The sequence below is a fragment of the Gallus gallus genome, chromosome 9 (genome assembly GCF_016699485.2).
Source record: "Gallus gallus isolate bGalGal1 chromosome 9, bGalGal1.mat.broiler.GRCg7b, whole genome shotgun sequence".
Taxonomy (NCBI): Eukaryota; Metazoa; Chordata; class Aves; order Galliformes; family Phasianidae; genus Gallus; species Gallus gallus.
The window spans coordinates 3345103-3368984 of NC_052540.1; the positions used below are offsets into that span (position 1 = coordinate 3345103).

General features: G+C 52.8%; 2 protein-coding genes across 3 annotated transcripts in view; one reads left to right on the forward strand and one right to left on the reverse strand.

Moving 5' to 3' along the window:
• Positions 1–799: 799 nt before the first annotated feature.
• On the reverse strand, positions 800–22303 carry KY (kyphoscoliosis peptidase). Of its 2 annotated transcripts, NM_001350817.2 has the most exons (14): positions 22163–22303; positions 18254–18303; positions 17349–17402; positions 12511–12573; positions 11756–11818; positions 10177–10251; positions 9973–10014; positions 9585–9635; positions 8786–8868; positions 8409–8517; positions 7187–7304; positions 4366–4554; positions 3602–3792; positions 801–2620 (listed from the first exon to the last, which is right to left on the reverse strand). In NM_001350817.2, exons 1-14 carry the CDS (start codon positions 22201–22203, stop codon positions 1716–1718), a joined length of 2034 nt encoding a protein of 677 aa, NP_001337746.1. In that variant the 5' UTR covers positions 22204–22303; the 3' UTR covers positions 801–1715. The 2 variants fall into 2 exon arrangements, with proteins under 2 accessions (XP_025009183.1, NP_001337746.1); XM_025153415.3 differs by lacking the exons at positions 17349–17402; positions 18254–18303; positions 22163–22303 and adding an exon at positions 13224–13398 and having other exon boundaries at positions 800–2620.
• Positions 16580–23882, forward strand: part of EPHB1 (EPH receptor B1) — a 59496-nt gene continuing 52193 nt past the window's right edge. The window contains exon 1 of the transcript XR_006930828.1: positions 16580–17695. The gene's annotated coding sequence lies outside the window, so the exon portion shown is untranslated. The remainder of the gene's footprint in view (positions 17696–23882) is intronic.

Sequence of the window (23882 nt, forward strand, 5' to 3'; positions counted from 1 at the left end):
GGATGGGATGCTGAGCCAGAAGTTTGCTTTGTGCTTGAAAGACAAAGGTGGCAATTTGTTTGCGGTAGTTCTCTTTGCAGCAGGGCAGTGTCTCTGAAGCTGCTGCAGGCTCTGCCTGCCTCCAGCGTGCTGCAGCTGTGGCTGTAAAAGTGCTTTTTGGTCATTCTTCCCTTTGAAGTATTAAATGTATGTGCGTGTTGCTGCAGGGTCTGAGTGCTGCAGTGCTTTGCAGGAGAGGAGGGAATGCTCCCCAGGATGTCACCAGGCAGAGGACAACGGTGTGTAAGGAGATGTCCTCTCTGTTTCTTTTGTGCCTATGGATGGCACCCAGTGCTCACCGAGGTAGTGCCAGCCCACGGGAGGGCAGGACTTCAAACTCTATACGGGAGAGGAGGTTGTGGCAACAGCAATGTGATGAGAGGTGATGGCCTCAAGTTGCATCAGGGGGTTCAGGTTGGATATTAGAAAGAATTTCTTCTCAGAAAGAGCAGTGAGGCACTGCACAGCTGCACAGGGTGGTGGGGAATCACCGTCCCTGGAGGTCTTCAGAGCTGTGGGGATGTGGCACTGAGGGATGTGGGCAGTGAGCACAGTGGGGTGGGCTGGTTGGGGATCTTAGGACTCTTTTCCAGCCTTAAGGACTCTATGGTTCTATTGTCATTTATGGAGCTTCCTTGTCTCAAACTATGAAAAACTCTCACCTGGTTGGTGGGGATGAGGGATGTACTGGAATAACCCACGCATTTTATGTGCAGAATGCTGCATCAAATGTTTGTATCATTTGATCAATGAAACAGAATGCAAAACCAGAACAGTTTTATTGTAAGTCCAAGAGCAAACACAATGTCCGTCAGGTCACGCTAACATCAGGGGTGTATGAAAGTGTTGATCTTACGGGGTGTCTCGGTGAGCTCCGGTATCAGACAGCTGTATGCACTGTGGTTCTCCAGGAGGAGGTTACGGGATGTGCTGTGCGTGCAATACCATCGCTCAGCCTCACACAGCCCTGTGAGCTCAGCAGCCCCAGTTCTGCATGGACGAGCCGGAGGAAGGAGCGATTACCAAGAGCTTCATTCTCTGTTTTGCTATGTTTTTAATTGTGCAAACACCTCTATGCTTGAGATACGATTACAGTGCTAATATCACAGAAACAAAAAGTGCTTACAGTTCAAATACTCTAATATAAAAAGGTAAAAATTATTTTGTTTATTGAATTTAAGATTCAAGTGTAAGAAATCATTTCGCAGTATCACTAAAATGCGTAAGACAATGAAGTGCGCAAGAAAACATCGCTTCATATCTCCTTCCCAACACTTCTCTCTCCTGGGATGTCTAAAGAAACCTGGTTTTAATAACCTGAAACTCCCCGTGTCCAATAGTGCTGCTCAAAACCAGAGGGTGCTACTCTACGTCGTCGTAATAAGACTTCTCTTATGGTCCGTAGTTTAGAAAGCAGCCATCGCTGCTGAAGGCCCAAGGCCAGGTGGCCATTGGTTTCTCCAAAGCGTTGCCTGGGCAGTGCTACTGAAACTTGGGTGGGGGGTTGATCCCTTTGTAATGGGATTTTCTGCCTCTGACCTCCTCTGAACCCTTGGTCTTGCAGGAGGATGCAAGCGTTGCTCTGCGTTGGCCAAAGGAACAAACGATCTCCTAAAGTGGTGTTGGTTTGGGGCGCGTTGGGTGGTGCAGGAGAGTTGGGGAACGAAGAGGAGGCGTTACTGCGTCTCGACGTCGTACTTCAGGATATGTGAGTAGTAGCTGTGGTTGGCGTTCTCGTGCACCATGACAAAGAGCTCCGTGCACCCCGCGGTGTTGCAGGTTCCCTCCCAGAAGCCGTCTCTGCTCAGGGTCAGCGTGTAGGTGTCCCCCGCCTGCACCAGTACCTTGGATATGCCCTGCATTTTGAGCTTGAACTGCACGTTGCGGTTGGCTGGCAGCAGCCTGGAGAGCGGCTCCAGCAGTTCGTAGCCCTCTGCCCACTTGCTATACCTCAGCGGGAAGGCGGGCCACTTCACCTCGGTGTTCAGGCAGGTGATGAGGTAGTTGAAGATGAAGCTGTAACTGCCGGGGTCTGACTTCTTCTTGGTGAAGAACTTCAGAACGAAGCTCCCCGCGTGGGGCAGATGGACCTTGAACTCCACTTGGTTGCCACGGTGGATTTGCATGATGTGCTGCCTGCTCATCTCCTCGCTCAGGCTGCTGCTGTCGGCGTGCAGCGAGGCCAGGATGCTGATGTCCTTCCCCAGGGTGAAGGTGAGGGAGCAGCGCCCATCGTTGGTGTGAATGATGGGGTCGGGGTGCGAGGGCCGCAGGAAGCCCTGTTTCTCTGTGAACCAGCTTGGCCCCACGGGCTGGTGCAGGTCCTTTGGGAAGCACCTGCTCTTGTCCACGGACTTGCACTCCACGATGTACTCCAGCACGCAGGTGTAGACGTCTTCTGTGGATTTGGAGGGTCTGGCAAAGATCTGCAGCTCCTGGCGTCCCGTCTTCTGGGGGTAGAGCTCCAGCTTCATCCCCTGCTTCCTCAAGGTCAACAAGCCATGCTCGTCTGTTCCCTCCAGCTTAAAGGTGAATAATGTGGAAGGGCGGCACTCCACTGATATGGTGGCTGTTCCATTTTCTGTGAAATACGTAAGAAAAGAAACCACATTGGAGTTTTAGTGCATTTTTTGTATGTATGGAAAACGAAGCTGCCCCAGCTGATTGCCACTGCCCTACAGAGCTGCAGCTGTCTGCAGAAATCAGTGCCCCTCAGAAAGAACAAGGGCTGAGTGGCCTTGGCTTGCAAACATGCATTGATCCTGTAGAACATAAACTGAAATGGAGCTGTGCTCCTGTAGAATATAAACCGAAAGAGTCCCTGTGGAATATGAAAGCCTGCGTGCAGCACAAGTGCCAGCTGCCTGTGTGCTTGAGGAGGGCTCGCTTTGATGGGTTCAGGCTGATTTCAGCCCAGCAGCCACCCCAAGGAGCTTCAGAGAAAGGCACACAGACATGAGATCCTCTGCTGCCCTACAAGCCAGTTCACAGCATGCTGGAGAACAACATGAGGTCCTACAGTGGTGTTGCCCTTCAGTTTTAACTCTGTGTTCTTTGCGTTCATGGAGAACAGCTGTCTAGCTCAATTCCTGCAGCCCTTTAAGGAACTGGGGAGGGTGACTCCAAATTTAGGGTTCCCTGCATGTCAGAGCTGCAGGGTGCACTCAGGGTGCTGTGTATGACATAAAGAAGCTCCCAGCTACGCACTGTTCTGTAAATCAAACTTGTGGAACCCAGCAAAAGGTTTTAATCCCATTGTCAGGTTACATTTGCTAATAGATCACAGAATGATAGAATCACAGAATGGCCTGGGTTGAAAAGGACCACAGTGCTCATCCAGTTCCAACCCCCTGCTATGTGCAGGGTCACCAACCAGCAGACCAGGCTGCCCAGAGCCACATCCAGCCTGGCCTTGAATGCCTCCAGGGATGGGGCATCCACAGCCTCCTTGGGCAGGCTGTTCCAGTGCATCACCAATAGATGCTGTTCAGTGCTGTTCACCATGGATGAACAGCAGTGCTTCTAATCTTGCGCTGTAGGTACTGACATGACAAGGGGTTACCTGTCTGGATGAGGGCTGTCTGTGGGTGTGCAGCCAGCAGCCCCAGGTTGTAAAAGTCACTGTTGTGCTGCAGGTTGCTCTCAAACTGCTTCAGCGTCAGCGTTGGTTTGAGGAGCTGCCAGTTGCTGTTATCTGGGAAGTGATTGTTCACGAAGAGAGCCGGGTGAGTCAGAAAGTAAAACTCGTTGTATCTGGAAGGAGGAGGAAGAGATGAAAGGAAAATGAGTAATGATAAGCAGTTATTTCTTCCACTGTGCAGCGGTGGTGGTTTTGTGGGAGGAAGTCGGTGCGTTTTGGGCTGCTGAGGGCTGTGGGTTTGAAGACCTCCAAGGAGAGAAAGGACCAGAGCCTCCCACCTCCTAGTGCTGGAAAATGGCATCTCCAAGGCAAAGTGCTTCTAAAGCCAAGGCGTTTGGCTGTCCCTGTGATGATAGGCTCCCAAGGAAGGAGAAAGGCCCTTCTTGGTGTTGGAAAGTGAGGCACTTGCTGGCGCAGCCAAAAGCCAGGAATCCAGCACCTTATTGCATTGCTTAAATGGAAGCAAAGCACAGGGAATGGAAGCAAAGAACAGCACAGCACCTCCAGAAGCTGCCACGCTTCTGCCTGCTTAGGAACGTGCTCCATCCCCTGCGTGGGCATCCCAAGTGCCTTGCTGAGGGCTTCAGCTCTTGCAGTGCCACATGAAATTTGCCACTGGTGCCACCATGCCCATTCACTCACCTTTGTGGTAGGCCTTTGTGCTAAGACAGTGAATATTTCCTTACTTGAAGGTGAACTTGGTTAAGGCATCGTCCACAGTGCCGCTTCCCCAGGTGCTGTCCAAGAGGTGCCACCTCCCATCGAGGTAGACGGCATTCCAGGCATGGTCAGAGTTCCCCTGGAAGGTCTGCCCAATCTTGTACCCGTAGCCCTTGGAGTACCCCGACAGTTTCATGCACTGGATCCCTGCAACGCTGAAAGGGAACAAGGATTCTGCTTTTCTTGCTGCCTTTGCACGGGCACTGGGGAACGTCCCACAGGAGGAAGGGGCCCTTCTCTGCCTGTTTCGGAAAGTTGCCCCACTGCCTGATGCACCACGAGTGCAGCGTGGCTGGAGGAGGAGGACAAAGACAGAGTGCCGAGCTGCTCCCTGTCTTGTTCTGCAGTGGAATCCCTTTGATGCTCTCCACAATTAGCCTAATTAATCATAAACTAAAAGTGTGTTTGCTCGTGCTTGTGCTCTCTCTGGAGCAGGAGGCTCAGTGCTTGGCAGCAGCCACAGCCTCAGACCTTACAGTGCTGTGGGGTCCGATTGCATTTCCTTACAGCGTGGCCTTGTGCTTGCCCAAGCTACAGATGAACACAAATTTCCCTTATATATATATAATGAATACTTGCTGAAGTGTAAATAGGATTTAAATAAGCAATGTGCTAATGAGCTCTCTGCTTCGACTCTAATGTTAGCATCGCATTTCAGCATTAATCTCAACTTGCCACACTTAGAGGATTGTCTTTTGTGTAGGATGGTATTGACATTTTTCTTCTTCATTGAGAAGTGTGTTTGCTGGAGCAGCTACCGTCAGTGACAAACAGTGCATGCTGCGTAACGCAGGCTGAGTTCAGGGAGAGGAACAGCGGCATTTATGGGGAAGATAATTAGCATGGTTGTAAAGAAGCCAGCTCTGATAACTGTGGTACTGGCAGCTCGGTGGTGCTCATGGAAGGGCACTTTTTTTTTTGTGGAGCCGATGCTGCTTTAAGGGGAATGGCTCCACCAGCTTCATAGCATCACCCAATGGTTGGGTTGGAAGGGACCCTACAGCCCACCCAGTCCCAACCCCAGCTGTGGGCTGGGTGCCTCCACCAGCTCAGGCTGCCCTGGGCCCCATCCAGCCTGGCCCTGAGAACCTCCAGAGGTGGGGCATCACCAGTGTGCTGCTGACAGACTGGGGAGTGGCACCAAATGCTCCTGGGCTGTCCAGACCTCTTGTTAGCTGGGGTGTGCAGGCAGAACGCTACGGGATGAATCCTGCCCTGTGCTCACACTTAAGCACCACCAGCAAAGGCACTGCAGGTGTTGTGCTCAGGTGTGTTCAGAATTCCCAAGTGGAAGCTCAGCACGTCCCACTGATGGTCTCTGATACTGGACAGGCCAAAAGCAGGCTACAGCATCCTATGGGAGCTGAATGGCCTTGGTGAGAATACATCACATCTCTGCTCTTGTGTAAAACTGTACACAGATAAATTCATCATGCAGGGGGAGGATGGAGGATCTCCCGCTTGACTTGGTAATGTGATGGTAGAAAATGAGTGAAATGCAAGGAGCTGGAACTGGAAGAAATGAGCTGAGAAGCAGTTGCCCACATCTGCTTGGTGCACCAGGGTGGTTGAGTGTTTTGGTGCACCAAGGTGGAGCGTTGTTTTGCTGCTTCAAAAGGAGTAGGAAGCAATCTGGATCTTGCTACAGGCATCACTTCAGTTCAGTGGCAGCTCCTTCCCTTTGATTTCAGGCTGACTTTGATGATTTCATCTGAAGAAAGAAGCAAGTCTGGCTTCTCCAGACTTGGAGGATTCACCCACGAGAAGAGAGAATGAGGGGGTTGTCTTGCAAGAAGGAGATGGGTTTGGTTATGGTTTCTCAGGGAAGGAGCTGAGTATTTAGCTCATTGACAGACATGGTAGACTGGGCGATGGGAGCCGTCCTACCTGCCAGAATTGCTACCCTGCCTGGAATGGAGAGATGTGGGGTGCACCAACGTAGCCTTTACATAGGAAGAGAGCTCCTTGGAAGGATTGTTTTTAATGAACTAAGCAGATGCTTTTTAATGAACAGATGATAATTTCCCCCACTTCTAGCTGCTAATAACTGGTTCATAAGATGTGGTTGTATATTCATACTTGGACATCCTCTTTCTTTAAATAAAGAATACTCTTCAAAAAGCAAGATCAGATGTCACAGGATATTGGTTGGAGTTATCTACCACGTTAGCATCATTAGCATTTGGCACGGTGTCATCTGTTTTAAAACCTGTCCTTTTCCTGTTAGATTTTGTTAATTTGATGGTGAAAACCTTCCTAAATTTTTTGGGATGGTGCGGAAAGCCGATGGTTCTTGCTGATGACTGATGGTCAGTGGGTGGCAGCTGGGAGCAGCGTGGGGCTCAGGCAGTGGGGACCTGGGCTTTGGCAGGAGGGCTGGGGAAGCTCCTGCTGGGCTTCACCTGCCTCTGCCCCAGCAGCCTGATGCAGGCAGCTCCTTCCTTCGGGTTTGAGTCCTGCCATGCTTTTAACCTTCACATGCAGACACTCGAAGGAAAAACCCAGGCACTGCTAACTGAATTATCTCTGTGTTTTCATCTGCCATTATGTTAATGCGATGCGAAGCTCAGCAGATGGCACAAAGCAAATTATGCTGGGGAGGGAGTGGGGAGGGAGCCAAATTGACCTTTCCAGGACTTGCTGCTTTTCCACAGCATGGTTTGAAAGCTGAAGTTCTGCGTCCTGCTTAAAGTCACATCAGTCAATGCAAAGGCAGACAGAATAGGCACAGAGATGACAACAGATGTTAACCCTCCCTGGCATTGAATGCTCCTGAGCTTAATTTACCTGCACATTTGCTGGAAGAGCCCAGCGTATCCCTCGCAGACGCTCTTCCCCGTCCGCAGCACGTCCGTGGGTTTGCACAGCCGCAGGCTTTTGTTATGGAAGCCCACTACGTCGTACTCTGCGGGAAGGAAGACAGCCAAAGTTCATCCCAAGGCCCCAGGCAGCACGGGGCAGTGCTGGTACTGCTTCCATCTCCGTGAGCACAACCGGGGTGAGTCCAACCCCAGCCCACCCCACGGTGCCCACTGGCCACGTCCCTCAGTGCCACATCCCTATGGCTCTGAACACCTCCAGGGATGGTGACCCCACAACCTCCCCGGGCAGCTGTGCAGTGCCTCACTGCTCTTTCTGTGAAGAAAAATCCCCCATGCAAAATGCAAGCGATCTGCAAATCCAATTGACCGCCGCCACTCTCTCCAGATGGGAGAGGTTTCCCTTCTGCTTCCTTCCTTCTCTTTGCATCTTGGTTACTCCTGAAACTCCAGTGTTGCTCGTTTTGGGGTTTGGGAGGAAGAAGCAAGGGAGACTCGTGATGGCAGTTCCCGTGGGGTCAGAAGGGTGTTGATATTGGCAGAAACGGCAACCAAACAGGTTTTATGAAAGCTGGCCTCTCTGAGGTACTGCTCTGGTGTGTCCGTCAGAGGAACACCATTAGGAACCTACTGGAAACTGGATTCAGAGCAGCGGTGAGGATGAAACTTCTGGTAGGGCAGAAGGGCTCTGGATGTGACAACTGACCTCTGGTGCCTGGCAGCCTGTCTTCATGCTCCAGCTGCTTTGCTGGTGGGACTGGTGTGGTTACATCCTTCAGTAAGTTGGGTAGGGGTGACAGAGCCATCAGATAGAAAGAAATCATGTGCACACAGACCTTGCAGGGCCTGGCAGTGCCAGGATGGGGAGTGTGGAAGCAGAGATGGTGGAATAACCTCTGGATGCATTTCTGGGTAAACGCAGAATATCCCGAGGTGGAAGGGACCCATAAGGATTATGGAGTCCAACCCCTGGCTCCGTGCAGCACCACCCAAAAATCAGACCGTGTGTCTGAGAATGCTGTCTAGATGCTTCCTAAACTCCAATAACTCAGTGCCGTGACCACTTCCTTCCACCCACCACCCGCCCTTGTGTGAAACCACAGACAAAATGCAGAGTAAATTACAACAGCTGTGTGATGGGAGCAGCAGCAGCAGCAGTGTTATCTTCTCAGTGCAAGATCCCAGCCTACCTATGTGGTGGCATATCCACATCCATATGACACGGACTTTCTCCAGGTCGGTGCGGGCTTGTTTAAGCAGGGTTTGGACGAGCTCCTCTACGCTGCCCTTGGTGTTCACCTTTTGGAAGAGGAAGCACTGTGAGACTGGCATGAAAAAGCACTGCGGTGGACCCCCTGCCTTCCCCATCCCAGTCCTGCTAAAGCTGCTGAGAGCCCACCTGCCAGCACACACTGCTGTGGCTCGAGCTTCATTAAATATAGAAATACAAAGCTCTAATTCCATGTTTTGAGCAAGATGTATTTTTGGTCACAGGTCCCCTCCCAGAGCGGGGTGTCTGCTGCTGATGTGTGCAGGGAAGAGGGACGGAGGCACAAGTGAGACTTACTTTTAATGCATAGGCATCCAGCTTCTCAAATTTCTGTAGATCCACTGCCAGGGATTTCAAAGAGGATTTGTCCCATGGATACACTGGGAAGAAACAAGCGGTCATTGTCTGGGGAAGGGAGGGCTGCTCCTGCCTGAAGGGACGTCGGCAGTGGGTGCTCAGGGACAGCGTGAGGGCACTCGAGTAGGCAGAGCTTTGTTTATCTCAGCTTTCCCTGCAAAGGGCTATTAGGCTGACCATAGGAGAGAGAAAGCAGATTTATGTGTGTAAAGGTTCCTGCTACGTACTGCTCCGAAAATTACTTGTTGCCTTTTGGGAACTGGATATTTTCTTAAATTTGGTTATCAGTTTTCATCTTTGAGCTGCAAAAGCTCAGTGCAGATGCGAGGTCTGGAATAGCTCAGCAGGTTAGCTGGGCAGCTGGGATGTGAGCACAGAGCCTGGCTGCAACATTGGCATCAGGGCATGGAGCTGTGAGAACATCTCCAGTGTGTGATGGTCCTGAAGCCACTGTGGATGTATGGAAGACTGGGAAGGTGGATGTGGTCATGGTAGTACACATCAGATCGCTGCTTTGTGCCCCACAGGAGCTTTTAGGAGCGGAGAGGTGGTGGATGCCCTGTCCTTGTAGACACCCAAGGTCAGGCTGGATGGGGCTCTGAGAACCTGATGGAGCTGTAGGTGTCCCTGCTCATTGCAGGGGAGTTGGGCTAGATGGCCTTTAAGGGTTCCTTTCCAATTAAATGATTCTGTGATTCTACCTGGGGCCAGCATGGAAGGGGGTAGAGCAGACAGTTACCATGCAGGTCTTTTGTGCTTGGTGGCCGCGGGGCTTCGGTCCTTTCAAAAGCTGGAAAACAACACAAGAAGGTGTGAGGTGAGCAGTTCTTGGCAAGAGAAGAAGAACAAGGAGAAATAGATGAACTCTGAGTCCCCAGGCTATCTCTGTGCTCTGCGCTCCTTGGCTGCTGGATGTCTCCCATTGCAGCCCCAGGGCTGGGGATGTGAGATGCTGGCCAAACCACTGGTGGCCTGGAGGATCTGCAGGTGGCACGGTCAGCAAATGGCCCAGGGGCTCGTGGCATCTCCAGAGCTTTGAGGTGACAGCCCCAACGAGGGAAGTGGGAGCGGGTTCCCTCCAGGGCCAACCCCCCAGCATGCGGCTGTGTGGCAGCAGGCAGCCTCACCTTTGTTGTCCTGGCCTCTCAGGCTGGGCACTCTCCGGGGACCTGCAAAGACAACAGCACAATTTGTGAAGCCGCTGTGAGGTTGTGGCCGTTGGCACCTGGCATAGGGGTGCGGTGTCCCCCTGGCTCAGAGGGTGACACCTGCAGAGGGAGGGGTGTCCCCCCTCTGTCATGGCCATGGTGGTTCCCCAGCCAGGAACATACCTTTCCCAAAGGAGAGCTTCTTGAAGAACTGTGGGGAGGTGCCCTTGGGATGGATCTCCACCGTCACGTGGGTTCCTGAAAGAAATGGTGACCAACACACTGGGAAAAGTAGCTCTGATCAGCAAGAGAACGGGAAGGTGAATGGCATCAAGCCAAGGGGTCCGTGTGCCAAGCCCAGGTCGTGTTTGCCCAAATCTAGAATCATGGGGTCATCTGGGTTGGGAAGGACCTCCAAGGCCATCAAGTCCAACTGAAATGGCTCAGCTTTAGCAAAACAGGCAGTACCTCTGGCCCTGTGAAGGGACCGGAGCCCTCCACTTTCCTGGCAGAACAAATAAACCATACTGTGAGAAAGCCCAGGGTCACCCCTAATGTAGATCTCAAAAAAAAAAAAAACAACCTTAAATTTTCTCAGTTCTCGAAAAGAAAAAAAAAAAAAGGCAGTCTGTTATAGTGTAACAGGTGATAAAGCAGAAGTCCTCAGCGAGGATCGTGCGGCAGCTTGAAGAAGAGGATTATTGCCCTATTAAGTAGTCCTTGATGGAGATATGGTAAACAGAGAATCAATGGCTTTCATTGATTTTTCTCGGAATAACACATAAAAAGGCTCAAAGCTATGGAAATGGCTTGGCTTGGGATATGAGAGCCTTTGGCAAAGGCCACTGCCTGTGAGGGGCAGCAGTGGCTGTGAGCACGGTGCTCTGCACACCGGGATGCTCCCAGCAGCTTCACTGGAGGCTGGGGGTCTTTGCTCAAAGCTCTGCTCTGGCCATGAGGGACAACTGGAAGGAACAAGTCAGGAAGCCTTCCAGGAGTTGCCCAGGCCTTCTGAAAGAGGCTGTGCTCTGGGGCAAGCACGTAAGGGGGGCTCAGCCCTCCTTATGCAGTTGCTTCTCAGCAGCATGCCTTTTGATTTCCTTAGGGTTTTTATATTCGTAAGGGGTGCTTTTTGTTTCTCAAGGTTATTTCTATCTTTGGATTTTCGGGGGGGTTTTGCTTGCCAACAACTTTCCCTTTCTCATTTTTTTAAATCAGATTTTTTTTTTAATCTAAGAACCAGATTTAGCATTGTGGGATGCCTCCTTCCAGCAAGTTTGGCATTCAAAAAGTGATAAATATTAATCCTGTGGCTCAGTGAGTGCTTTGAGGTGCAGCTGGCCCTACTCTGCTTGGGACAGCTCCTTGCCCTACAGAAGCAGCTGGAGGTCAGGGGGTGGTGGCAATGCTGACCCACCCTGAGAGGATGCAGGGCACCAGTGGCTCTGTTGCCAATGTCCCTGAGTGCCACCTAACTTTGTGTCTGTGGCGTTGGACTCTCGGGGACTTGTCTGCTTGCCATAGCTACCATGGGGACAACTTAACAGCCCTCAGAAGACCAAAAGAAGCATTCAGAGGTATTGCTGCGCCCCAGTGCTTGGGACTGGAAGGGCCCAAGGACTTTCTGAGTTCCTATGGGATCACTGTATGGCATTTTTTGCTAGTTTGGGCTGTCCCAGAATGTTTTGTTACAAAACTGATTGAGCAGGAGATCCCTAAATCTCTGCTCTGGAAAACCCATATCCCTTGGGTGGCTACTTACCTTCATTAGTGTAGGAGGTAACAGTTTGCTTCTGCTTGTGGGGCTCTTTTGGGTCTTGTTGGCCTGTTTGTAGGAAGAAGGACAGCTCAGTGCCATGAGGAGAGCAGAGAACTCAGTGTGAGCTCTGCAGAGCAGTATGGATGTGGATGAGAGCTTGCATGTGGTGCTGGGTGGGACATGGAATGGGGTGAGAGGATGGTGCAGGGTGAGGAGATGGCATGGGGTGGTGTGAACAAGGCATGGGCTGGGGCCATGGGAGCTTGCACACCCTCATGGGTGGCAGATGCCCAGACGTGCATTCACCACGCTGGGTGCAGCCAAAATGTCGGGGTGTCCCAGACCTGTGTGGTTGGAGGTGTATGAGCAGTGTGGGGCGCTTGGGAAAGCTGAGGGCCCTGCAGGTCTGCCCTGCACTATACGGGGGAGATGGTAATGTGGATGATTAAGGGGGAATTCATTAATCCCTGGGGTGCCAAGGGATCAGGAGTGCTGCCTGCTTCCAACACCTCTGTCACCAATGTCACCAACACACGTCCTGGCTGCGGTGCTAGGAGAGCATGGAGGGGTCCCCCCCCCCCACTGACACAAGGATCTTGTGCCCAGCAAAGCCCATGGAGTGCTGGAAGGGGACAGTTTGCCCCCAGCACATTGCTGCCGGAGTGGCAGAGGTGGGCACCAAACACTGGAGGGTGGACATTGCATGCTGGTTTTTGGTAGCGGGGTTTCCCCACACGCAGAGTGAGAAGGCAACGTACCGCTGAGGTCTCTCTTCGGAGGCGGCTGCGGTCTGCCGTTTCCATTTCCATCATCCTGCAGACCTGTACAACACGAACAGGAGGTTGGCAGGCGGTGCTGGCACAGCGGGGTGTCAGCTGGGCGTTATTTCCCACATAAATGCGTGGACAAGCGCGGCGATCGGGTCTCTCCATGCAGCTCCCTTCTCTCCTCCTCTATGAATTCCCAAACCAGGGGGCATCAGCACAGCAGCCGGCCTTCCCCTGGGGGCTTTGGGCAGAATCTCCCCTTTCCTCCCTTTCCTCCGGCAGGGAGGGTTCCCTGCTTTTGCACAACACAGCTTCAGCCTTTCGGAAGACCCTTCGAAGGCTGGGAGCCAGGGAGATGGCACCGGAGTTATAAACGGCTCTGGGCAGCCACCTGTGGGGACAAAGCCTGCACACCCTTTGCACCCAGCAGCTTTGTCTCACGCTCACAGGGCAGGGCGAGGTGCACGCCCGGTCTTGGCAGTGCCTGCGTGTCACCTGTCACCTGCAGCGGCGCACACCCATGTTCGGCAGCACGCAGCGGGCAGGAGAAAACGGCTCTCCTGCAAAAAGTTTAGGGTTTTTTTTTTTTTTTTCTTGCAGCCAACGGAAGGGGAAAAGCCCGAGCCCCGCTCCAAAGCTCCTCGCCCCCGGTGAGAAGCCGGCGCGGCGCCTGCAGCCCTCCCCTCCCTGGGACGAGGCTTTACCTGCGCCGTCCGTCACTCCGTCCCTCTGCCCTTTCCGCTCGGGGCGGACGATGAGCAGCAGGTTGATCGCCACGGCGTTGGCACCGTCCTTCAGCTCCACGGTCCCCATCGCGGCAGGGCCACCGCCGAGCTGCCGCCGCGCCGAGCTGCCCCGCTCGGTCACCATCCGTGCTCTGCCAACGCCGAGCGCGGCCAGGAGGCAGCGAGCGCCCTGCCCGGGGGAAGGAGCCGCGCTTCGGCCGGGGGCTCTGGTTTCAGAGCGTGCCCTGGGCTCCCCCTCCCCTCGCTCTGCCCTTTCGGCTTTGAGCACTTGCCTGCACTCAAATCCCCCTCGCAAGCTCTCTTGGCTTGGGGGGGATTCGCTTTCCCCAGCGGGCAGAAATCCTTAAAAGGCTTTCCCTTCTGATTCTGTCTCCGAGTGGAAACTTAAAGGATGCTTAGGGACAGAAATAAGAAGAACCTGCGCTGCGGAGCGAGAAGCTGCAGCCCGGCGTGGCTGGGAAGAGCCGCTGGAAGCAGAGCGCACCGGCAGCCGCTCCGGGGTGGGGGGATCAGCCTCTCCACCGCGCCCGGTGCACAGAGCAGAGCGAGCAGGGGAAGCTGCCTGCTGCCAAACACGCTGTCCCGAAAGAGCAAATCATCCTCCCACCACCCCCTCTGCAGAGGCACCGAGCGGGAGTGGCATCGAGCAAAAAACCCTACTTTTCCAGCGACTCCCCCAGCCCAAAAACAGGGCAGTGCTGCAGGGTTAGCGGCTCCGGGGCTGGCAGGGAAACGCTTTTCTAATTTTATCTCTGGCCTCTGTCCCACTGTGCGGCTGCTGGCCGGACCGCCTGGGCACCGCTGGGCTCGCCAGCAGCCTTGCCAAGCCACCTGGGGCTTGCCCGTCTCCGCTCCCCGAGATTTATGGCTGCGGTGACTTTCTGGTCGCTGTTTCGCCACCTGCCTGCTGGCCTTTAGCGCTCGCTCGCCTGGCTCCAGCCGTGCCCGCAGCACCCTTTCCTCCCTGTCATCCCTCTCCCCTGGGCAGCCATTGTCATTATGGCCATTCGCCCGCCTGGGCTGTCTGTCCGCTTCATCCTGCTGGCCGTCTTGCACCAAGGTCTACCCACCAGAAAGACACACTCTGCTGCTGCCTCCCATCCCGGTGCTTTCCTTGCTGCTCCCAAACTGCACATCCTCTTTGCGTGGATCCTTTCCATTGCCATGGTACAGCATGAACAGGGACAAATCCAGGCAGAAGCCACTGATAAAAGAAGGCAGCACTGCTGCAACCCGAGTTACAACATGGTTACGAGCCAGAGTGCTGCAAGCCCCCAGTGGAACATACCCATGGGAGCTGAGAGCAGAACTGATGCATTTTGTCCACGGATGTGTTGATGTCTTCTTTCTCTTAACAGTGACTTGGACATTCCAGCCATCAGCATCGCTCAGCCATCACCATGACGTGGCTACAGTGTATGTCCAGAGAAATGAAAGCGTTTGGACAAGTTCTGCTTTCCAAGAGATGATGAACATCAGGATGAAGGCAATTCTTCTTGCAGGATTCTTTTTTATTTTTATTTTTTTGCATTTTTTAATTTGCTCCTCATTTATTTTCCCAAACAAAAGATACCCCGAGGGTGGAGCACTGAGATTTCTGGTTGTGGTTCGATCACAAAGTGAAGGTTTTGTTGTGGTGGGCGCTGCTCATGGAATCACATAGGCTGGAGAAGAGCTTCAGGGTGACTGAGTCCCACCATACCTTAACCCATACCATACCCAACGCTTTGCCATGTCCTCATGTCCCCACTATCAGCCTCATCAGCACCAGGCCCTGGCTTTGGCACTGGGGCATTCAGGAGGTTGTTACAGCCCTGTGGTTTCTCATGCATGGGAAATCTGTCATTGGCCCGAGATAAGGTCGTGGCCAGCAACAGCTGTCTGTGTGCCAGGATATTTTTGAAGCTCAAAATTTACATTTTGAGGAGGGAAAGAAGAAAGGTTTTTATCGTTGTGTTGATTTTCAAATAAAGGCAGCTCTTTGGATTTGCTGCAGGATGCAAAATGTTCACCTAAGTCCCAGGGAGATGAATTAATGGCCAGAGAACAAGAGAAGCTATCAGAGTGGCATGATTACATGTATTTACCACGTAGCTGTCATTTCTCCAGGGGTGATCCGGGGGAAGGAGAGCCCATACAAATGTAGAGCAAGAATTAGGTTATTTGAGTCCCATTGGGTGGAGAAGAAGATTGCAGGCTGCCTGGACGAGGAGTGTGCATTAACTCTTCTATGGGCGTTTTGTGTTCAGCGCAGATCCAGAGGCTGTGCAGGAGGGGTTTCCCGGCCTCTGGTGGGCTTTTCAGCTACAGGAGATCCCCACTGCTGGTCCTGCAGGATGTGAACTTGGAGACGTGGAGCCGGGTCAGCTGCTCCATGTGCAGCACCGCTGGGTTTGGACAAGGTCTGTTTCCTTCCTTGTGCCCTTTGCCCAGCTGCCACTGGGGTGGTGCAGCCCTATCCACAGTGATGCCCCGGGTCCTTCTCCCGATTCAGAATAGCTCCTCTAGAGCCCATTATTACACGTGTGTGTGCATACATATTTGCTATTTGGTTTTTTTTTGCCCTGCGTGTTGCTCTGTATTTGCAGACATTGAATCTCAGCTGCCACGTTCTCTCAATTGCAGGTTAACTTTGAAGTGCCAGGACGCATTCGTGCCGCACAGAGCATTACAGTGGCATTCTGATGAGTTTTAATCTCCTCTTTTCACTTATCTTTTCCCTCTCCCTCCAGCAGAGCTGCAAGGCACCGTGCTTATTCTCCTCCCGGCGGCCTCCAACCCTCAGATTGCTCAAATGCTCCATTCGTTTTGCAGCTTCTGCTGTGTCAGCAGCTGTGCTTTATGATTTAAGACAGCAGTAGAACTTTCCACTGAACTATAAACCCCCGTGCTTGGTTTCCCAGTATCCACACAGCCAGGAGATGAGCTGGTGGCTGGGACAGCCCTGCCATGAGGGGTTAGGGTGGATTTAATGTGCAGCGGGAGGCTGAGGTGAGGCCAGGCGGTGGCACAGAGCAGTGGGGGCAGTGCTTTAGATCTGTGCCTTCCTGCATCCTCAAGTCTGCCCATGCCCAGATGTGTTGTCATGTCTGTCAGAACACAGGTCTGCTGACCTTCGGCACGGCTTGGCTTGCTTCTTATTGCTGGCCTTTCTAGATCAGGGGGTGATCCTAGCTGGGCAGAGTGCTGTTGTTAAGGCATTAATCCTCTTCTAACATAATGCCAGCTGGAAGTGGGTAAAGTTAATTGGGAAGGGGTGGCGAGGGGAGGGCATACCTGGTTTTGCTATATAAGAGTCCTGAATCAGAGGGGTTGGTTGCTGACCTCAAGTATTTCCAGGACCAACAGGGATCCTGCATGTACAGTATCAGGAGGAGCGATAGACAATTCTTCTGATGAAGCAGGGGCAAAATAGAGAATGAAGCACAGCTAGCACCAGCAAGTTGGAGTGAGCGTTGGAGCCGGAAAGGAAGCCTCATATCCCTTCCAACACATAAAGCTGGCTGACAGGAGCAATGTGTCCAAGAGGAGGCAGAACTCTTTCCACCACACGTAAGATCAGGTTTTGTCCAAGAACCAGGAGGTGAGTGTTACCTGGGGCTGCATCCTCCTGTGTGGGCCAGGAGGCAGATGCATGGGTTTCCCCACCCAGCTAGCCCCGCTCTCCTCCACACACCACCCCTGTAGCCCTCCTCTAGGGCCACTTGGTACCGCCACACGTGGGCTGCCTGCCCCATTCTGCTCTCAGGGCTGCTCACCTTGGTCATGAGCAAAGCCCAGAACGCTAAGCTACTTTTGTCAAGCCTGCACGCATCACCAGACCTTTTGCTATGCCTTGGAAGAGCAATGCCTTGGTTGAAGCCACCAGGTACACTGGTGCCGTTGCCTGACTTGCAGCCCAATAGGACATTGGGAGGAGGTGGATGCCCTCCTCATTCCCATCTCCTTTACAAAAGGAGATGAGCATCTCCAATTTTCAGAGTTATACAAAGCAAGAACAGCAGTGCTGAATTGCATCCACCTGCCCTAGGAGACCAAGAGCTCACAAAGGAGACTTCTCTGCTCAGGAGGAAATGAGCTCACCTGTGGAGCTGGGCTGCTGGTCTTGTCTAGTTGCTGCTCTCACCTCCACCTGTGCTGTTGGAAATAGGAGAAAGCATTATTAGGCTTTTTTTTCCTGGAACAGCTGTTCAAAAATCACCTTATGCTTTTCTTTCTGCCTGCCTAGTTTTAGGAGCCTGAGCTTTGGATGGCATGATGTATGCACAGTACCAGGAGGAGAAGATGGTTGTTTGGTGGAAGAAGTGGCAAAAACAAGGGAAGGAATCACAGCCAGCACATCAGTGCAAGCACAGGAGCCAGACTCAGAGAGTTAAAGCAAACCAGAAAGCTTGAGAGGCTCCCTCAGGGCAGCTCCTGAGCAGATGCAGGTAATGAATTTTCACTTCTGTGCTTTCATTATCATTGTTCTTAGCTGGAGGTTTACCATTTGTCCCCCTCAGCTCTGCGGCGCGTTATTTGTGTCATTGAGGTGGCTGCAAGGACAGTGCTCCTCGCATGGCTCTCCTACTGGGAGTGGGATGGGCGCTGCTCTGGGGGCTCCTGCTACACTGAGCCTGCATGCCTCTGTCTTCTCATTGCCTGCAGCAGTGCCAGGTGCCCAAGGTGCTGATGCAGCGTTGTGCCCACCTGAGCCTGTTACTTGCCCAGTGACCATCAGCCACTCTCCTGTCCCCATGCTCCTGCCCAACACGCATCTTGTGTTGAAAGGTGAGAGCAGGCCTGCTGGGATTCAGCGTGGCCAAAGTTGGCTTTTCCTTCTCCCCTTCAATGAGATCATTGAAAGTTATTTGATATTTCTCATGCATCCCCAAAAGTGGCAGAGCAGAATAGGGAAGGCTGTGCCCTCTATGTACCAGCACAGTGCCTGAGGTTGCTTGCTTCCATATGCCAGCACCACCCCATTGCTGGTCCCATAGCAACTTAACTGAGCTCGGTGGATTTGTCTTCGCCTCCCTTGCAGCAGCAGCAGCACAGCCTGCAAGGACAACACAGCCATCAGCTTGTGGGTTGGGAAGGCACCTCTTGCTCTCCTGATCCACATCCCCACCCGCTTTAGGGTTACTCGAGCAAAGGGAGACCCAACCCGTTGATACTGCACTGCTGTGTGAATGTGGAATGGTACTTGTCCAAATGTCTTCATCACCCTGAAAGTGTTGACTTTGATCAGAATGGCCCAGTGAGGGGGGCTGCAGCTGAGGGCTGTGCGTTGGGAGCCCATCTGCCCCAGCACAGCGGGGTGCTGTGGGTCCACATGCTGGCATGCTGACGGCTCACCACGTCCTAGGCTCACTGGAGAGCTTTGTGCTCCCTTCTGAAGACACAGCTAGCCTGTCCTGATTGGCAGCCAAATGTCAGTGGATTCAAATCGCTCGCAGCACCCCGCAGCCAGCTCCGTGCTCTTTCCATCCACACTGGCTCAGATGACAGGGCGTGCTAGCAAGCCCCCCCCGAGTATTATTATCGTTATTTATTTGTGTGGTGGCAGTGCCTAGGAACATCCCCCATGCACAAGCAGCCAGGACAGCCATGTGGACAGGTCATGCTAGGAGCTCTGCTGCACACCGCCAGCGCCCAGCGCTGCTGCAATGTGAGCACATGGGGCGGTTCAGTGAAAGCAGCAGGTCTGCAATTGAGCATAACAGGAGGGAATTGTTTCCCTGGGTTTTTGCTCTGCAAAGCTGGCCATCTCAATCAGCTGGCTCCCGTTACGGTGTTTTTCAACTGTACAGAGACGAGCCAAGGACACATGCATGTAACGTGATCTAGGAAGATTCCCCGAGTGCCAGGAAGTTGGGGCCGCTCTCCCAGCCCCTGTGCTGCCTGTCTCAGTATGGATGTATGCTGGCTCTCCTCTGGAGCTGCAGGAGGAGCCTTTCGGGCTCGCTCGCGCTTGCGTCTGTTTGCATTAATGCTGCAATAACCGAGCTGTGCTCTTCTCCCAAGGCTCTTTGCAAGACCTCAGGCTTTGCAAAGCCCCATCCCTGCACAGACCATAGGTAGTTGTCCTTCCTAGTACCACCAGCTGCAGGGGGACCGGCTGGCACGGTCATGCTGTACTCGGCCTGGTTGTTTCTAAATGGAAGAAGATGAGGTACAACAACAGCAATGAGCACTACCTGGGACCTGAGGAGCAGGGCACAATGTGACCCTCAGCCCACTGCTGGTGCTTATGAGGGAGCACCACTGTGTGTAGCAGATCCTAGAGTGGCTTAGATGGGGACACGGGGGTGCAGGTGGGCTGGGGTGTGCAGGGTGGGCTGGGGGTTTGGCCAGGACCCCTCAGCGGTGCCTTAACCCGTGCACCGCCTTTGCTGCGCGGCCTGGAGTGCTGTGGGAGGCCCAGGTGGCATGGCTGCATCATGTGAGGCACGGAGCCGGGGGCTGACAGCTTCCCCCAGCCAAGTCGCTGCGGCCATCTGCTCTGCACCATGCCAGGCCCACGGCTGCTGCAAAGAGCGTGCGTGCCGCAGGGCACTGGGGAGCTGGTGGTAACAGGATCTGCAGGGCTTCGGAGAGGCGCTGACTCCGTCTTTTCAGCTCTGCCTTATGTATATTTATCTGTGCGTACAGATAGAGAGGGCTGCATGGGTTTTGCTGGGCTGGGATGGCTCCCCTCTGCCTTTGGGTGATGCGGAGCTCCAGTACTGCAAGGCTCTGGGCTCCATCCCTCCCTGCTCCCTGCCCCAGGGCAGATGTGGCCTGGCAGAGCAAGGAAAGCGAGGCAGAAGGTTGGGCAGTGAGTGCCTTACTCAGAAACCTGTCTTTTATCTGAAATGTGCACCTTGGCAATGCAGAGAGAAGTCAGGAAAGGGCTTTCATTCAGTGCGATGTGTTAACTGTCACATACCTGACTCCACAATTTGATTTCTGCCAGCTGAATTAAGGTGGGCTGATGCAAGGCTTTCTGTCAAACCAGCTTTGATTTTTTTTCTGTTTTTTTTTTTTTTTTTAAGGGCTTTGTGTTATCAAAGCTGTGGAAGCTTGGCAAAAGGATTGAATGAGGGCTGCTCGTGTATAGGGTGCTGAGGACTCAGTGCAGCATGTGCCTGGGCTCGGGGACATCTGCACTGGGAGATTTCTAATATCCTGTCTTTTGAGCTTTAGTCCTTTCACTTCTTTTTAACTCATGAAATACGTGAAGTTGTTCCCAGCTCTGCCAAAAGAGCTTTTCTTTGTGATCCATCTTGGATGAACACGAGGGACCTGCTCAGTGCTGGCTGTGCTCAGCCTGAGCTCCTGGCGGACATTAATTCCAACTGAGACCCAAAGTGTTTCATGAGTTGGCTTGAGCCCCCAAGGCGATTGCAACACAACTACATCGAAAAGAGCCATTTAAAAACGAGCCAGGTTGTATTTGCAAAACACTGTCCTAATGCTGGGTGCGTGGGGCAGGAAAGCTGGGCTGGAAGCAAGGTCTAGGCTATGAAGCCTGTCCTGAAAATGAGAAGCCAGCAGTCTCAGGAAGGAACAAATAAGATGCCAAGCATCTTCTCAGTGCCTGGGTGTGCTCTGCTGGGTGCCTGGTTCAGAGAAGAGCCTGGGCTTTGACTGCAAGGAGTAAGCAGAGGTGGGAATCCCGTGATGGAGAGGACTGCTGGTAGTGCAGCCGTCCAGCAGGGCTTGGGGCATTAGGGAGCATGGCTCTCTTAATCAGTTAATGAGACACAACCTTGGTTTCAGTTGAGAAATGGGTTCCTAGAGCTCTTGGATGGAGGTGAGTACAGATATGTGAGCCTTACGGTTCAGACACTTGAAAGTCAAAGAAAAAGAAACCTAAACCTCTTTGACTTAAAGGTCATGCAACTTGGTGTCATGGTATTTGAGGGTCTCGTGATTTTTAAATGTTAATACTGCAAGCCCCAAGCCTGGAAATTCACTGCCAGTAGTTATCAGTGGTGACTTGAAGACTCAAGTTGCTTCTAACTTGCTTCAGCAGAGGTCTGATGACAGAGAATGACCTGTAGGAAAGGTCGTCTACACAAGGCCCACTATGGAGTATGAAACGGAAGAATTTTCCCAATTCCTTCAGTGTCTGCTATCTGCTGCAGTATTTGGTCTCCTGGCATTCTGACAGCTGAAGTCTCGTCTGCACTGGGGTCTGACTGTTGTCTATGGGGATCTTGGTATATTTCCAAGGAGCTGCTGCCGTGTCCTGAAGAGCAAAGGAGCTCATCCAGGCACCCAGTGCCATGCTGGGCTTGGTGCCATGTTTCTACCCAGCCCATGCCCTCCTGAACTTGTTCTTTCTCCCACAAAGTTGCCTGCTCGCCCACAGAGCAAAGCCTTGGTGACATTGCTGTGTTTACCTTCCCTAGAAGGGCCATGATGCATGGGGCTGTCACACTGCCCACGCTGCTTGCTCCCCACCAGCAACCATTGAGGGCATCAATTAGCTGGGAAAGTAGAGCCTGATAACTCAGTTACTTGGTAACACATACAAATGACTCCATGCTGCCTTACATTGCTCGGATGAGATGATGCTTTTCCTATACTTGCATATGGAGGGGCAAGCACCTCGTGGTATCAGCCTGCTATTTAATCCCTGGATCTATAGAGCTGCTGCATCTGCACCAGGCTCCTGCTTTGCTGCCCTCTGATGTGGGCAGGCAGCCCCCCAGTGCCCACCTGTGCTGCCATAACCATCTGATGAATCCCCCTGTTTTCTTTTTCTCCTAAATGAATTTGTTGCTGACAACAAACCAAGACCACCATCCTGTCCAGAAGCTGCTGAATTGTCATTCAGACAGCATGCGGAGTGGTGAAGGGGAAAAGCTCCCCACAGCAGGATTTTGGACTCTTTGTCCTGGCCCAGCACCCGTCCTGCTAGCCCTTACCTCTGTGTCCAGGTAATGCAGAAGCTCCTGATGTTCTCCATGCAGCAGGAATGTGGAGGAGACTGCCAGGTGAGACAGGTAGCTGCTCGGCTTGTTGTATGCAACCAGGACAACAGGTGGCCAGAGGAGGAAGTGAGGTGCAGTGCACACTGACTCCGATCTTTGCACCGTGATCTTGAGTCACAGTGAATGAGCCATTTGCTACAGCTCAAAGGGAAAGTCAGATCACCTGGGCAGGCGTGGTACCAATGTGCACACGGATTGCAATGGGCTTTCTGCTCCCGCAAGCATTGCTGATGTGTGTGATGGGAAATACTGAAGCGTGCAGGATGGGAAGGGTAGGGGACAGCAGTGCTGCAGGGTGGTGGCACCTACCACGTGCAGGGAGGGGACAGCCATATACGTGGGCTGTGGCTGGCTTTAAATATACCTGGGCTATCTGAGAGGCTTGGCTCGAAACCAACCAGGATATTGTTGGTTGTGTTTTCTTTAAATACCACAGGCTCTTGCCCGCAGAAGAAATATAAACTGGCCTTGTGCCAGCTCAGAGGCCTCGGGGTAAGCCTGCAGATTCACCTGGCTGCCAGGCTCCACCTGCCCTGGTTGGTCCCCAGAAACAGATTCACAGAATTGCAGAATGGCTCAGGTTGGAAGGAAACTTAAAGCTCACCCAGCCCCAACCCCTGCCGTGGGCTGGCTGCCCCCTACCAGCTCAGGCTGCCCAGGGCCCCATCCAGCCTGGCCTGAGCACCTCCAGGGATGGGGTACCCACACTCCTCTGGGCAGCAGTGCCGGGGCCTCACCACCCTCTGAGGATTCCATAATGTGGAAAACTTGGGACTCACTGGTAAGGGTAGAGAAAGGAGGGAAAGCAGGCCTTCTTCCCAAGGAGGCGCTGGCTAGCTGGGAGGGAGAAACCATATCTTCCCCACGTTTTTCCTCTGTCTTCTCTTCCTAACTTTTTCCCGTGTCTTATCCATGTTTTACCTCTTCTTCCATGTTTTCCTCATGCATTCGGTGGATCCCCGTCCCAGCAGTGTTGCCTACGGCTGTGGCCATGCTCATATACCTTCAGGAGCCCAAAGCTCTTCTATGGGGAAGTTAAATTTGAGCTTGAGACTTAAAAATTGCAAACTGAGCAAAAAATACGCTGTCCATAGGGTGGAGCTGGCTTGTGTTAGGAGGACTTATCTGTGCTGGCCATAAATCAATCTGGGTTGGTTTAATTGCTCATTCTCAGTACATAAAATCGTAAGCGAATGTTTATCCTGTCATACAGAGGAGATCTGTATGGGCTGTGGAGGGGGAGAGCCAGCAGAGAAATCCATCTGATGTTGGGGTGAATGGAAGAGCTCTCAATGCGGAGCACAGGATCCTAAATGAGAGCTGGACCAGGCTGGTGGGGCTGTGAGATACCTGGTCTGGGCTCAGAAGTAGTAATGCTGACAATTCTGGGGGTGAAGGTGTGGATGAGCATAACAGCAGATTTTGCAACACGAGTCAGAAGTGCATTCAAGGCTCCCTGCTGGGGTTTGGCCATTTAGCTGTGCCAGCAGGAATATTTTTATTTTTCTTTGCTGAAAGGATGCACTGTGTGTTCCAGCAAGAAACAGCAGCACGTTCCTCTGGAAGCTGAGACGGGGAGCAGAATGCCCAGCCAGCTGACCAGGTGTTGATAGGGACTGGATGGAAATGGGGGCGGTGGGGCAGCAGCGCCCCC